Genomic DNA, 11,914 nt, shown 5'->3' with positions numbered 1-11,914 from the left:
TGGCCTGTGTGCTCTGCTTCTGTCTGTAACCTGTGGTCCAAGGGGCATTTAGGGACACCTGCTGCCCTGTGCTAGGCTAGGCATCTAGCCTACCCTAGCCCACTCTGCTCTCTGACTCACCAAGGGCACTCCCTTAAGCTCCTGGGTGGAGAGGGTTACAAATGTGCCACATACAGCAGCTCTTATTTCCTGAGTGTGGCTGGGTGAGTGAGATCAAGTTCAGAGCCACGAAGCCCTGGGAGGGGGCAAGGCTGAGCTGCAGGGTAATATAGCTCCCACTTTAGGGCCTTGTAAGCCCCTGCAGGGTGCCCCATCCAAGTATCTCACAGACCCTCTGTGTGGAGGGGAGATGAGGCTCCTACATTGGAAGTCCTCACTCCTGGTGTCCCCACCTGGCCTCCCCTCCTGTGCCCCTAGCTGCTCCCTGCTTCCCAGTGGGCAGCCCAGTAGGCATGGCTGAGACACAGCTGCCAGTGGATCCCTAGGGATTGTCCTTCCAGGACCTGGAGGGAGGGGAGGAGGAAGTTGGCACCTTGTCACCCCACTGGGCACTTCCCAACACCATCTTCTGACCTGGTTTCCAGGGGGAGCGGGGCAGTGATGGGCCCACTTTGCAGATGAGAAAACCACTATGTGGTTGAGTGTTCCTCAGTGGGAAGGTCCAGGGCTGGGTTTCAGTCTCTGTGCTTTTTTATTTCCAGGGCACATGACCTTCAGCAAGTGACTCAAACTCTGCCTCAATTTTCCCAGCTACCTCCCAGAGTGGATGGGGGCATCGGAGAGATGAATGGAAGTCAAATGTTATGACTAGGCCAGTCCAAAAGGAGCATTTGGAATGTTGGTGAAGGGTACACTCTTCCTCTCTTCTGGGCCTCAGTTTTCCTCTCTGTAAAGTACACCTCATAGAATGAGGACACAGACCAACTCCACCATAAGAGGCTTGTGACTGAGGTCTCTGTGTCAGAGGTGGCCATTCTCAGTGCCTACCTGCCAGCCCAAGACAGGGACAGCCAGCTCCTGGTGGGCTCTGAGGTACCCAGGGACAGTGCCAACTAAGGCAAGGGTCAGGCAGCAGCCCAGTATGGGCACCACCTCTGCCTGTGAGGCTGGTGCACTGAGCTCTGACTTCTGTCCACTGAATAGCATGCTGGCACTGACCAACCTCTGTGCAGTGGCAGGGAGTGCCCCTTGGCAGCAGCAATGACCTTCCCCTCCCCAGGCACCTGAGCTGCACTGGGCCAGGGTGTGGAGACCCAGGAATCACCTCACAGGACACTGTAGGCCAGAATGGGTGCAGCATGGAGGCTTGGCCACCCACGTAGGTCAGGCCACCTGCAATGAGGCTAGCCTGGGCTCCAGCCCACCACAGCCCCTTCTCCTCAACTATAGGGAGAAGTGACAGCAGCCTGCCCCTATGGGGGTTTACTCATCAATGCTGCCCAAGGGAGTCTTGTATCAGCTTCACAGAGCTAACAAAGGTGGGGCTGCATGTTCAGTACTACAGAGTGGCAGAGGCCTGGCTGGACTAAATGTTCTGTCTTCGCCCATTTTCCTCTTGGGAGCACTGACGTCATCAACGACGACAGCAAGAACTCCTTAGAGGAGTGGCTGAAGTCGACAGGCAATCCCTAACCAGGCCCCCTAGGCTGTCTGAGCCAGGCACCTCATGCAGGGACAGAGGGGAGGCCAAGGCTCCAGCGGGGTGATGCCTGAAGTGCAGAGAGGATACCCGGGCTGTTCTTACCCCACATGCTGCCTGCAGTGTGCATGCAAACTTGTTGAGGCAGCACCCTCTGATACCCAATTCCTCAGGCTAAGGTGGGAAGGGCTGATAAGCCAGCTTCCCCTCCCTGGAGGAGCTTGAGGCCCCAGGAGCATGCTGGCCAGGAGCCAAGGGGAGGGCTGGGCAAAGGCTGTCCCTCCGCCTCCCTCAGGGTAGTTAATTTACTCTGGTGCACTCAGAAAATACCTTTGGGAAGCCTGGGCACATGGGGCAGATGCGCTCTGTCCCACTGAGCTAACAGGCCGGCAGCAGGGACAGGGGAAAGGGAAGGGCAAACACACAGGAAGGACACACACAGCCACCTTAGCTGGGGTCAGGCTCCGAAGACACACCTGGCACTGGGCTGGGAGCTTAGGGGGGCCGAGGAGGGAGCAGGTGTCTGGGCCTAGGGCAAGAGGGAACCAGGCTGTGGGGTGAGCTGTGGTGGGGTGGCTGGAGATCAAAAAGGGGAAGACAAGGGGGAGGCACAAGCTGAGGGCCATGGGAGCCATGGGCAGTTTGAGAGCAGGGTTGGGACGGGACCTGCAGGGTGGAGAAGGGACAAAATAATATAGAGCCGGCCCTCAGGCCTCCCTGGAATTGGCCTGGCACACCCCCAGGAGACATAAAGAGGCTCAGTGCAGCCTAAGGACACCCCCCACAGTCACAAGTGGCAGCCGACCCAGGATCAGGTAAGGTCCACCTGGCCCTGAACCTCAGTGAGTGGGAGTGGGGCACTGGGGTGGGGTGCGGTTTATATCAGCCAGGGGAGCTGCTGTGGGTCCCCAAAGGGCAGGGCACCCTGACCAGCAGGCCCCCACCCATGGGGCGAGATATCCCTACATGGGGGTGGAGCCAGGGCCATGCCCCCTCATAGCTACTTGAGTAATCTGATTTCCATGGAAACCAGGCACCTCCAGGAAGAGGACAGAGGTGAGGTCAAGGATTGAGTTGAGCTCCAGGAGAGGGAGGGGCCTCCAGGTAGGCTCTAGGCATGGTGCCTAGAGCCCCTTCTGAAGACTGTCCTGGACCAGACCTGGCCATACAGGGGATGAGCTGCCCAGGACCCCAGAACATGGGCAGGGGGGAGGTACTGGGGGCAGCAACAATGATGTCTACCCCACAGATGGGGAAACTGAGGCTCAGGGAGGGTGTAGGCTGCCCAGGCCACCGGGCGGATAAGGACTGTGACCTAGCCGGTGGTTGGCTGTCAGGCACCAGTAGGGGCTGCAGGGTAGCTGTGTGGGAGGCTTAGTGACCAGGAGGCTGGTGATGTCAGCAGGCACAGCCAGGATAGTTGGGGCCACCCACTGTGGCCCTGTTCCACCCCTCGGACTGGACTCTGCATCCCTGTTTTATGGGGACCACCAAGGCTCAGGGGGACCATGATGTTGGCTCAGATGTTGTGCTCTGAGTCCCCCAAGCAATGTGCCCTCAGCACCTGGAGACCCCTCATCCTGCCACTGCATCCCCACCACCCTGTCCACAGATCGAACACCCAAGCTACTTTCAAAACTCCTTAGCTTTCCTTGGTGACCCCATGACCCCCCCCGACATGTCTATTCCTCCTGCCCTCCCCCCTAATTCTCCTGAGGCCACAGCCCCTACCCAGCCGAGCTATGGGATAGGCACTGTCCACTCTGCATCCATGGTCTTTATTCCTGGGCTCCAATGGACAGACATCATGGCCCCACCTACTGGCCAGCAGTGTACGTGTCTGAGACCCATTTTACAGGTGAGGACAAGGACAGAGGCAGGACCCCAACTACCCAAACAGACCACTCAGATGCTAACTGGGTACCAGACATCATGGGGCCAGGGCAGGCAGCAGGGCCCCGCATTCCTGGCAACACTGCAAGTCCTTCTAGGAGGAAAGGGCCAGGAAGAGGGACGGGCAGCCTGGACTGGGTGCTTCTTACCAGGTGTGTTGTCAGATGTATCTGACAACGGAAGCAGGTGGGCCCAGCTGTGGCATGAAGTGCAGGGCAGTCACGTACGCTGCAGCCCCTGACTCACCTCGAGTCCCTGTGGCCAAGGGGGTCACAGTGCCAGGTTATCCTTCTGGCCTGTCCAGAGCTCACACAGTTCCACATGGCAGCCCAGGTCCCTCAGGGCGGCCTTGGCCACGTCCTCACAGTCACGGTGGGCAGCACGGGCCTTCGAGATGAGCGCCTCGGCTCCCAGGTCCAGAATGGGCTGTGAGAAGGCCTGGCTGCGGGCCACCAGGTTTCGGATCAACATGCAGGCCTGTTTCTGGGAGGGGAGGGAGTGGTGTAAGCCGTGGGGTGCCAGGCCCGGGTTCACTCTGGCCTTGGGAAAGTCTTCTAATGCGAGCTATAATGATGACTGCAGCCGACTGCGCCCAGCCTGACCCATCTTCCCGTTTTACCTTCTTGGCAGCTCAGAATGGGCAAGTGGGGGCCCGAGGTCCCTAAAGGTGGCTCAAAGCTGGGACAGAAGCCCAGGGAACACAGGCATGGAAGAAGGTAGCTGTGTGTGGGTCCATTGTTTTTTCACCACACATTGGCCATGTGTGGGCACAGCGGCAGTGTGGCCACACTTCCCGATATGGCGCCTGCCTCCAGTGGGTGGGAAGTAAGGGGCTGCCTGGCCAGGGTGGTCAGGGGTGGACGAGCCAAGGGGAGATCTTGGTCGGGGGGGCCTTGGGTGAGGGAGCAGCAAGAACAAAGGCCAGGGTGGGCAGACGCCAGGAACATTCAAGGACCTAGAGGAGGCGCCTGTACTGGCTGGAGGGCAGAGGGGCAGGAGCGTAGGAGCCCAGCAAGGAGTCTGAGTTTCAGGTGGGTAGGGGGGATGACTCCCAAGAGGTGTGGCCAGTGGCATCCCCACATCTGGAACTCATTCCAAAGCCCCAGCAGACCCCCCCACTTCTGTATCTCCTCCCTCCTACACCCCTCTAAAGGGACCAACAAGTGGTAAGGCCCAGGAAGAGAGAACAGAGGAGACACCAGGCCAACCATCACTGGCAGCAGGGTAGATACAGCACCCAGGGCAGAAAAGAGGGCTGCCCCTTCCCCCACCTGTTCCCACACCTGCCCCTTGCCCCATCCACCTGCACACCAGCTTCCTGTGGGTGCGCTTTCATGGCCTCCAGTGCAGCCAGGGCCCCGCCGCCCTCCATGATGACCCGGCTGTTCTCCGGCTTGCGCAGGGCCAGGACACACAGGGCTGCACAGCTCTGCTCACATACCTGGGGGGGCACAGGGTGTCTGAGACCTAGGGGGGTGGTCAGTGAAACCCCTCCCACTCCCAGATGTCAGCTCAGCTGGTAACAGACTAATGACGGTGAAGACGCCAGGTGACAGGGATACCACGGGCAATTAGGACTGAAGAAGGTTCTGCCCCAGTCAGGCTCTCCTGGGTATGGAAGTCACCCCAGGACACCCAGGGGCCCTTGCTCTCGGAGTCGGGTGCATGCAGGGACACGTTGACTGCCTTACCCTAACTGCCTTGCTCTCTTTACACCCCTCTCACTCTCCCCACCCCGAGTGCCTCACTGTCCTTGCCCTAGCCCTGGCCTGAAGAGGTGGGAAGGAGTACTAGGCAGATGCGGACACTAACTGGGACTCCATGCTCCCACCCCCTGTGGTGTGCACCTGGGGATTGGCCAAGTGCCGGGTCATGGTGGCCACAATGGACTCGGCCCCACCGGCGCGGACGATGGCATCCTTCACGTCATCGTTGCCTGCAATGGCCCGCAGGGCGCTCAGCACCTGCTTCATGAGGTCCTGTGGTGAGGACAGAGCAGTCAGCCGCAGACCCCTCAGAAGCTTCTGGGCTGTGGGGGGTGGGGTCTCGAGATGGGTCTGGGGCAGCCACTGTGCAGCTACTGCACAGATAGTCCAGGTTTGAACAGGTGTGGCCACAGGTGGGGTCCTAGCTGGCAGAGGGCAAGGGGCCCAGAAGGTGGACAGGGTGCAGCTACTTTTGTTCAGCTGGACAGTGTGAGTATGAGGATTATGCCCCTCTGGGGGCATGTGACTCAAGCCAGCCAATCAGAGCATGGGCCCTGGCCACAGCTGGGTCCAGTGGGAAGCAGAGCTGAGATGGAGCGAAACTGAAGGCCGCCCTCAGGAGTATAAGGAAAACATCTTCCCTTGATTGCTGAGGCCAGTTTAAACTGGTTCAAGTCTGGCTTTCTGCCTGTGCACAGGCCGAGTCTTGGTAATGCCACCAGCTGGGCTGGGGCAGCATGACCATCACCACCATGTGCTGGGCACCCCCAAGGGGCTTTCTGGCTGCAGCAGGCTGATAAATGCTGGTGGATGAGGGAAGGATGGGTAGGGGTCCCTGCTCCATCTTACAGATGGGGAAACTGAGGACAGCAAGGGGGTGAGGCCTCCCTCTGAACCATCCTGAGCCCAGGCTGAAGTCCAGGTTTGAGGGAAACAAAAGAAGGAACCCCAGGGAGGGGGTCTTTGGTGCCCACCTGGTGGTTGGTGTCATCGGCCAGCAGGCCCACCAGGATGCCCAGGCCCCCAAGGTCCACGATCTCCTGGCAGAACTCATTGCGGACGGCCAGGCGAGACAGGGTATTGCAGAGCTCACCCAGGATGCCGGGGCTGTCAGGGAATGCTGTGGGGGCGGGGGGGGGAAGGAGGGAGGGCATGTGTGTGGGAGAAGAGAACATGCAGGAAGGGGGTCAGAGGGGTGGGAGGAGACCCAGGGAGGAGGCTGGGGAGACCCTAAGGGATGTTTAGGGGATCAGGGAGAACTGGGAGGAGGATGAGGGACACAGGAGGGGGTCTGGGAAGATTCAGGGCAAGTCTGGGGGAACCCGGAAGGAAGAGAGTGGACCCAAGCGGTGGCTGGCCACTGCCTGGCTCCTGGGTAGCCAGGCTCGGGGCCAGCTGTCCTGGGTGAAGAATCCGTTTCCACTCTGCCTCACAAGGCACCATTTGCATCTGGAAGCCCGGAGGCCCATTAGCACCAGAGGCTGTGCCTAAAGAGAGTGCTCAGGGGTTCCCACCTGGTGCCCACCCAGGGCCTGGGCCTGCAGCGCCCCCTGCTGGCCGCTGGGGATAGGCAAGGACCACCCCTCCCTCACCCCGCCCCACCACCCAATATCCCAAAGAAATCCCAGACCAACTGATGGTCTCACCTAGAACATGACACCAGCAAAGTGCTAAATAAAACTCGAGATGATTTTCTGATCTTGGGGTAGGAATGACCCTGTTAAGTGTGACACAATACCCAGATGCCCTGGAGGAAACTGAACAGCTGGCCCGACACAATACATGGTGATACCACGGCCTGCATAGGTACCTGGGAGGGGACACCTTCACAGAGACCCCAGAGTGAGGGCAGATACCACAGCCCGTGAGAAGACTCATGAAGGTTGGTTATGCTTCAACTGTTATTCAAGCTGACACTGGCCGTGGTGTGGCAGTCTGTAGATGCGGTTAACACCCACAGCCTGGGGACTAAGTACAGAAGACTATCCTTCCAACCTGGTGGGCTCTATCTGTCAGCTGAGGGCCCTAAGAACAAACCCAGAGGAAGGGGGAGGAATTGCCACCCAGGGACCACAACCTCGGTCCCTGCCCATGTCCAGCCTGCTCTGCCCTACAGAGATCAATTTCTTAGCATATATAACTATAAATACTGTTGTTGTTAGGTGCCGTCGAGTAAGTTTCAACTCATAGTGACCCTATGTACCACAGAACAAAATACTGCCTGGTCCTGTGCCATGCTTACAATCATTGTTATGCTTGAACCTATTATTGCAGCCATCTCATTGAGGGTCTTCCTCTTTTTCACTGACGCTGTACCCTGTACTTTACCAAGCATGATGTCCTTCTCCAGGGACTGATCCCTCCTGACACGTCCAAAGTATATAAGACAGTCTTGCCATCCTTGCTTCTAAGGAGCATTCTGGTTGTACTTCTTCCAAGACAGATTTGTTTGTTCTTTTGGCAGTCCATGGTACATTCAATATTCTTCGCCAATGCCACAATTCAAAGGCATCAATTCTTCAGTCTTCCTTATTCATTGTCCAGCTTTCACATGCATACGATGTTATTGAAAATACCATGGCTTGGGTCAGGCGCATCTTAGTCTTTAAGGTGACATCTTTGTTTTTCAACACTTCAAAGAGGTCCTTTGTAGTGATTTGCCCAATGCAATGTGTCTTTTGATTTCTTGACTGCTGCTTCCATGGGTGTTGATTGTGGATCCAAGTGAAATGAAATCCTTAACACTTTCAATCTTTTCTCCGTTTATCATGATGTGGCTTATTGGTCCAGCTGCGAGGATTTTTGTTTTCTTTATGTTGAAGGTGTAATCCATAACGAAGATCTCTGATCTTCACTAGTAAGTGCTTCAAGTCCTCTTCACTTTCAGCAAGCGAGGTTGCATCATCTGCATAACGCAGGTTGTTAACGAGTCTTCCTCCAGTCCTGATGCCCGGTTCTTCTTCATATGGTCCAGCTTCTCGGATTATTTGCTCAGCATACAGATTGAATAGGTATGGTGAAAGGATACAACCCTGACGCACACCTTTCCTGACTCTGAACCAATCAGTATCCCCTTGTTCTGTCTGAAAAACTGCCTCTTGATCTATGTAAAGGTTCCTCACGGGCACAATTAAGTGTTCTGGAATTCCCATTCTTTACAATGTTATCTATAATTTGTTATGATCCACAGAGTCAAATGCCTTTGCACAGTCAATAAAACACAGGTAAACATCCTTCTGGTATTCTCTGCTTTCAGCCAGGATCCATCTGACATTAGCAATGATATCCCTGGTTCCACATCCTCTTCTGAAACCGGCCTGATTTCTGGCAGTTCCCTGTTGATATACTGCTGCAGCCGCTTTTGAATGATCTTCAGCAAAATTTTGCTTGCGTGTGATGTTAATGATATTGTTCTATAATTTCCACATTTGGTTGGCTCACCTTTCTTGGGTATAGGCATAAATATGGATCTCTTCCAGTCGGTTGGGCAGGTAGCGGTCTTCCAAATTTCCTGGCATAGACGAGTGAGCAGTTCCGTCGCTGCATCTGTGTGTTTAAACTTCTCAATTGATACTCCGTCAATTCCTGGAGCCTTCTTTTTCCCCAATGCCTTCAGTGCAGCTTGGACTTCTTCCTTCAGTACCATTGGTTCCTGATCATAAGCTACCTCTTGAAATGGTTGGATATCGACCAATTCTTTTTGGTATAATGACTCTGTATGTTCTATCTTCTTTTGATGCTTCCTGCATTGTTTAATAGTTTTCCCATAGAATCCTTCACTATTGCAATTCGAGGCTTGAATTTTTTCTTCAGTTCTTTCAGCTTGAGAAACGCTAAGTGTGTTCTTCCCTTTTGGTTTTCTATCTCCAGCTCTTTGCACATGTCATTATAACACTTTGTTTTCTCGAGCCGCCCTTTGAAATGTCCTGTTCAGTTCTTTTACTTCATCATTTCGTTTTGCTTTAGCTGCTTGACAATCGAGAGCAAGTTTCAGAGTCTCCTCTGACATCCATCTTGGTCCTTCTTTCTTTCCTCTCTTTTCAATGGCCTCTTGCTTTCTTCATGTATGATGTCCTTGATGTCATTCCACAACTCATCTGGTCTTCGGTCATTAGTGTTCAAATGCCAAAACTACTCTTGAGATGGTCTCTAAATTCAGGTGGGATACACTCAAGGTCATACTTTGGCTCTTGTGGACTTGCTCTGATTTTCTTCAGTTTCAACTTGAGCCTGTATATGAGCAATTAATGGTCTGTTCCATAGTTGGCCCCTGGCCTTGTTCTGACTGATGATGCTGAGGTTTTCCATCGTCTCTTTCTACCGATGCAGTCGATTTGATTCCTGTGTATTCCATCTGGTGAGGTCCATGTGTATAGTTGCCATTTATGTTAGTGAAAAAAGGTATTTGCAGTGAAGAAGTCACTGGCCTTGCAAAATTCAATCATGCGATCTCTGGCATTGTTTCTATCACCAAGGCCATATTTCCTAACTACTCATTCTTCTTGTTTCCAACTTTCGCCTTCCAGATAGAGATACATTTGTTGTTAGTTGCTGTCGAGTTGATTTCGACTCACGGTGACCCCATGTGTGCAGAGTAGAACTGTACTCCATAGCGTTTTCAGTGGCTAGTTTTTCGGAAGGTCACCAGGCCTTTCTTCCGAGGTGCCTCTGGTAGGACTTGAATCTCCAATCTTTCAGTTCGTAGCTGAGTGTGTTAACCACTTCCACCACCACCAACTGCATGTATGTATGTCGTGTGGGTTGTTTCCTGGAGAACCTAGGCTGACACATCTCCTGTAAGTCAACGAGAGGGCGTCACCATCAAAAGAGCAGCTGATGTGCAGACCACCAGGCCCGTGTCGCCTGCAGGTGGTATGGACAGGGCCAGACTGTACACACAGCTGTGGTCAGGGTCATGAGATGGGAAGGACATGGGCGTTCACTCTCCTAGCATCTTCTGGGCTCCGGACCCTGGTCAGGCCTTCTCCAGGCAGGAGCAGCGGACCGGGCAGGACTCTGGGGTCTGAATGTCAGTATTATTAGCGTGCGACTAGCATGGGCGGAGCTGGGCACACGAACATGCACATAATTTGTGGCCAAATACGGCGGGAATGTAAACCTTGTCGGGACTAGCTTCAGTGAGGGCATCAAGGCCCCTGTCTTTGGAAACAGCACCTCAGTTTCCCTGGGGGCACTCTCCCTTTCCCCCTCCATCCATGTAGTTGGACAGCACAAGGCCCCCTCTCCAAGTGGCTCTGGGGACAGGCTCATCTGGGTCTGGCCAATGAGGCCCAGCCTGGAGCCCTCCTCAGCAGCCAGCACATTACCTCCAGCTGAGTCCCAAGCTCAGAGGAGGTTGTGCCCCCAGTGCTATCTGCTGCCCCCTTACCCTGGGTGGTATCCACCAGGAAATGAACCCTTCAGCTGAGCCCCAAGCCTCAGATGAGGCCATGACCCCTGGGGCCACCCCTTACCCCCTATACCTTGGGCAGTTTGAACTGTCCAGCTGAGCCTGGCCTCAAAAAAGGATACATCCCCTAGGGCTGTCCCATGCCCCCTACCTTCAGCAGCCTTGATCAGCACCTTCAAGCCCCGGTTCTCCTGCACGATCATCTTGGCATGGGTGTGGGCATGGCCGAAGGGCACGCGGATGTCATCGTCAAGGGTCATGACGCGGAGTGCCCCACAGGCCTCCCGGACCACGTCAGCGCAGCGGCCGTGCTGGACGATGGCTCCAGTCAGCAGGGGCAGCACACCAGCCTTGACCAGGGCCTGCCGGTTTTGCTCATGCTTCAGGCAGACGTGGCGCACCAGGCGGAGGGCAGTGCAGGTGAGGTTGGCTGCACCAGTGCCCTGAGCCAGTGTGGCCACCAGTAGCTGCAGGCCCTGGGCATCCAGCAGGTCGGGCTGGCCATCTGTCAGCACCGCAAGGGTGTCCAATGCCTGGAGCAGGAGGGCTGGGTCACCCGCCATGGCCAGCTGCCAGATGGCGAGCAGCACAGGGTAGGCCCCCTTCTGGGCAGCCAAGAAGCGGCAGGGCCTGTGCTCCTGGCATTGATTGTGGAAGCGGGCCAGGGGCACCAATACCTCTTGTGGCTGGGAGCAGGCCACAGCCTCCCGCAGGGCATCCAGGGCCTGGGGGACACAAGAGAGACTATTGTGGGGCTTGGTCAGAGACAGCACCCAGACTGCAGCACATGCTCACACCCTGTGGACTCCTTCCCCAGATCTGGGCTGGTCCCGGCTGTGGTGGCCTCCACAGCCATACTATCAGAGCACTGAGCTCCATGTAGGGAGTCTGGCTGGTTGCAGAGGTTACATGGAGAGGAGGAGGCCTGGACACCCCAGTGGCCCTAGATGACACATGAGCACAGACCTTGTAAACATTCCAGCCCTTGTTGCCCCTGCATGAGCACCCCCAAGTGAGACCCATAGAAGAACCATCCGGCTAAGCCCAGTCAGGCTGCAGAATCCTAACAGACAATATACTGGCTGCTGATTTGGGTCGCTTTTTACACAGCTGTAGCTGGCAGACACACTTTCCAATGGTCAGCTGTCTGAGGAAGTTCTCAAACCTACCCATCCCAGATGTCTCCTTTAGTCTCATTCACTCAACACATTTATCAAGGCCCTGCCAAGTGGAACCACACTGTATGCACAGTGGATTTACCCAGAT

The 11,914-nt window shown here is 55.5% G+C and overlaps 1 protein-coding gene across 3 annotated transcripts in view; it reads right to left on the bottom strand.

Moving 5' to 3' along the window:
* Nucleotides 1-3,404: 3,404 nt before the first annotated feature.
* Nucleotides 3,405-11,914, bottom strand: part of ARMC6 (armadillo repeat containing 6) — a 36,364-nt gene continuing 27,854 nt past the window's right edge. Inside the window, exons 4-8 of one of the 3 annotated variants that reach the window (XM_049877503.1) lie at nt 10,800-11,373; nt 6,213-6,358; nt 5,380-5,511; nt 4,836-4,973; nt 3,405-4,015 (exon numbers count right to left, since the gene is read on the bottom strand). In XM_049877503.1, coding sequence (XP_049733460.1) covers nt 3,803-4,015; nt 4,836-4,973; nt 5,380-5,511; nt 6,213-6,358; nt 10,800-11,373 — 1,203 coding nt within the window. In that variant the 3' untranslated portion in view covers nt 3,405-3,802. Of the gene's footprint in view, nt 4,016-4,835; nt 4,974-5,379; nt 5,512-6,212; nt 6,359-10,799; nt 11,393-11,914 lie in introns of all 3 variants that reach the window. The other 2 variants (XM_049877505.1, XM_049877504.1) reach the window with 2 other exon arrangements.

The sequence above is a fragment of the Elephas maximus genome, chromosome 3 (genome assembly GCF_024166365.1).
Source record: "Elephas maximus indicus isolate mEleMax1 chromosome 3, mEleMax1 primary haplotype, whole genome shotgun sequence".
Classification (NCBI taxonomy): domain Eukaryota; kingdom Metazoa; phylum Chordata; class Mammalia; order Proboscidea; family Elephantidae; genus Elephas; species Elephas maximus.
This window is presented reverse-complemented; position numbering and strand designations above follow the sequence as displayed.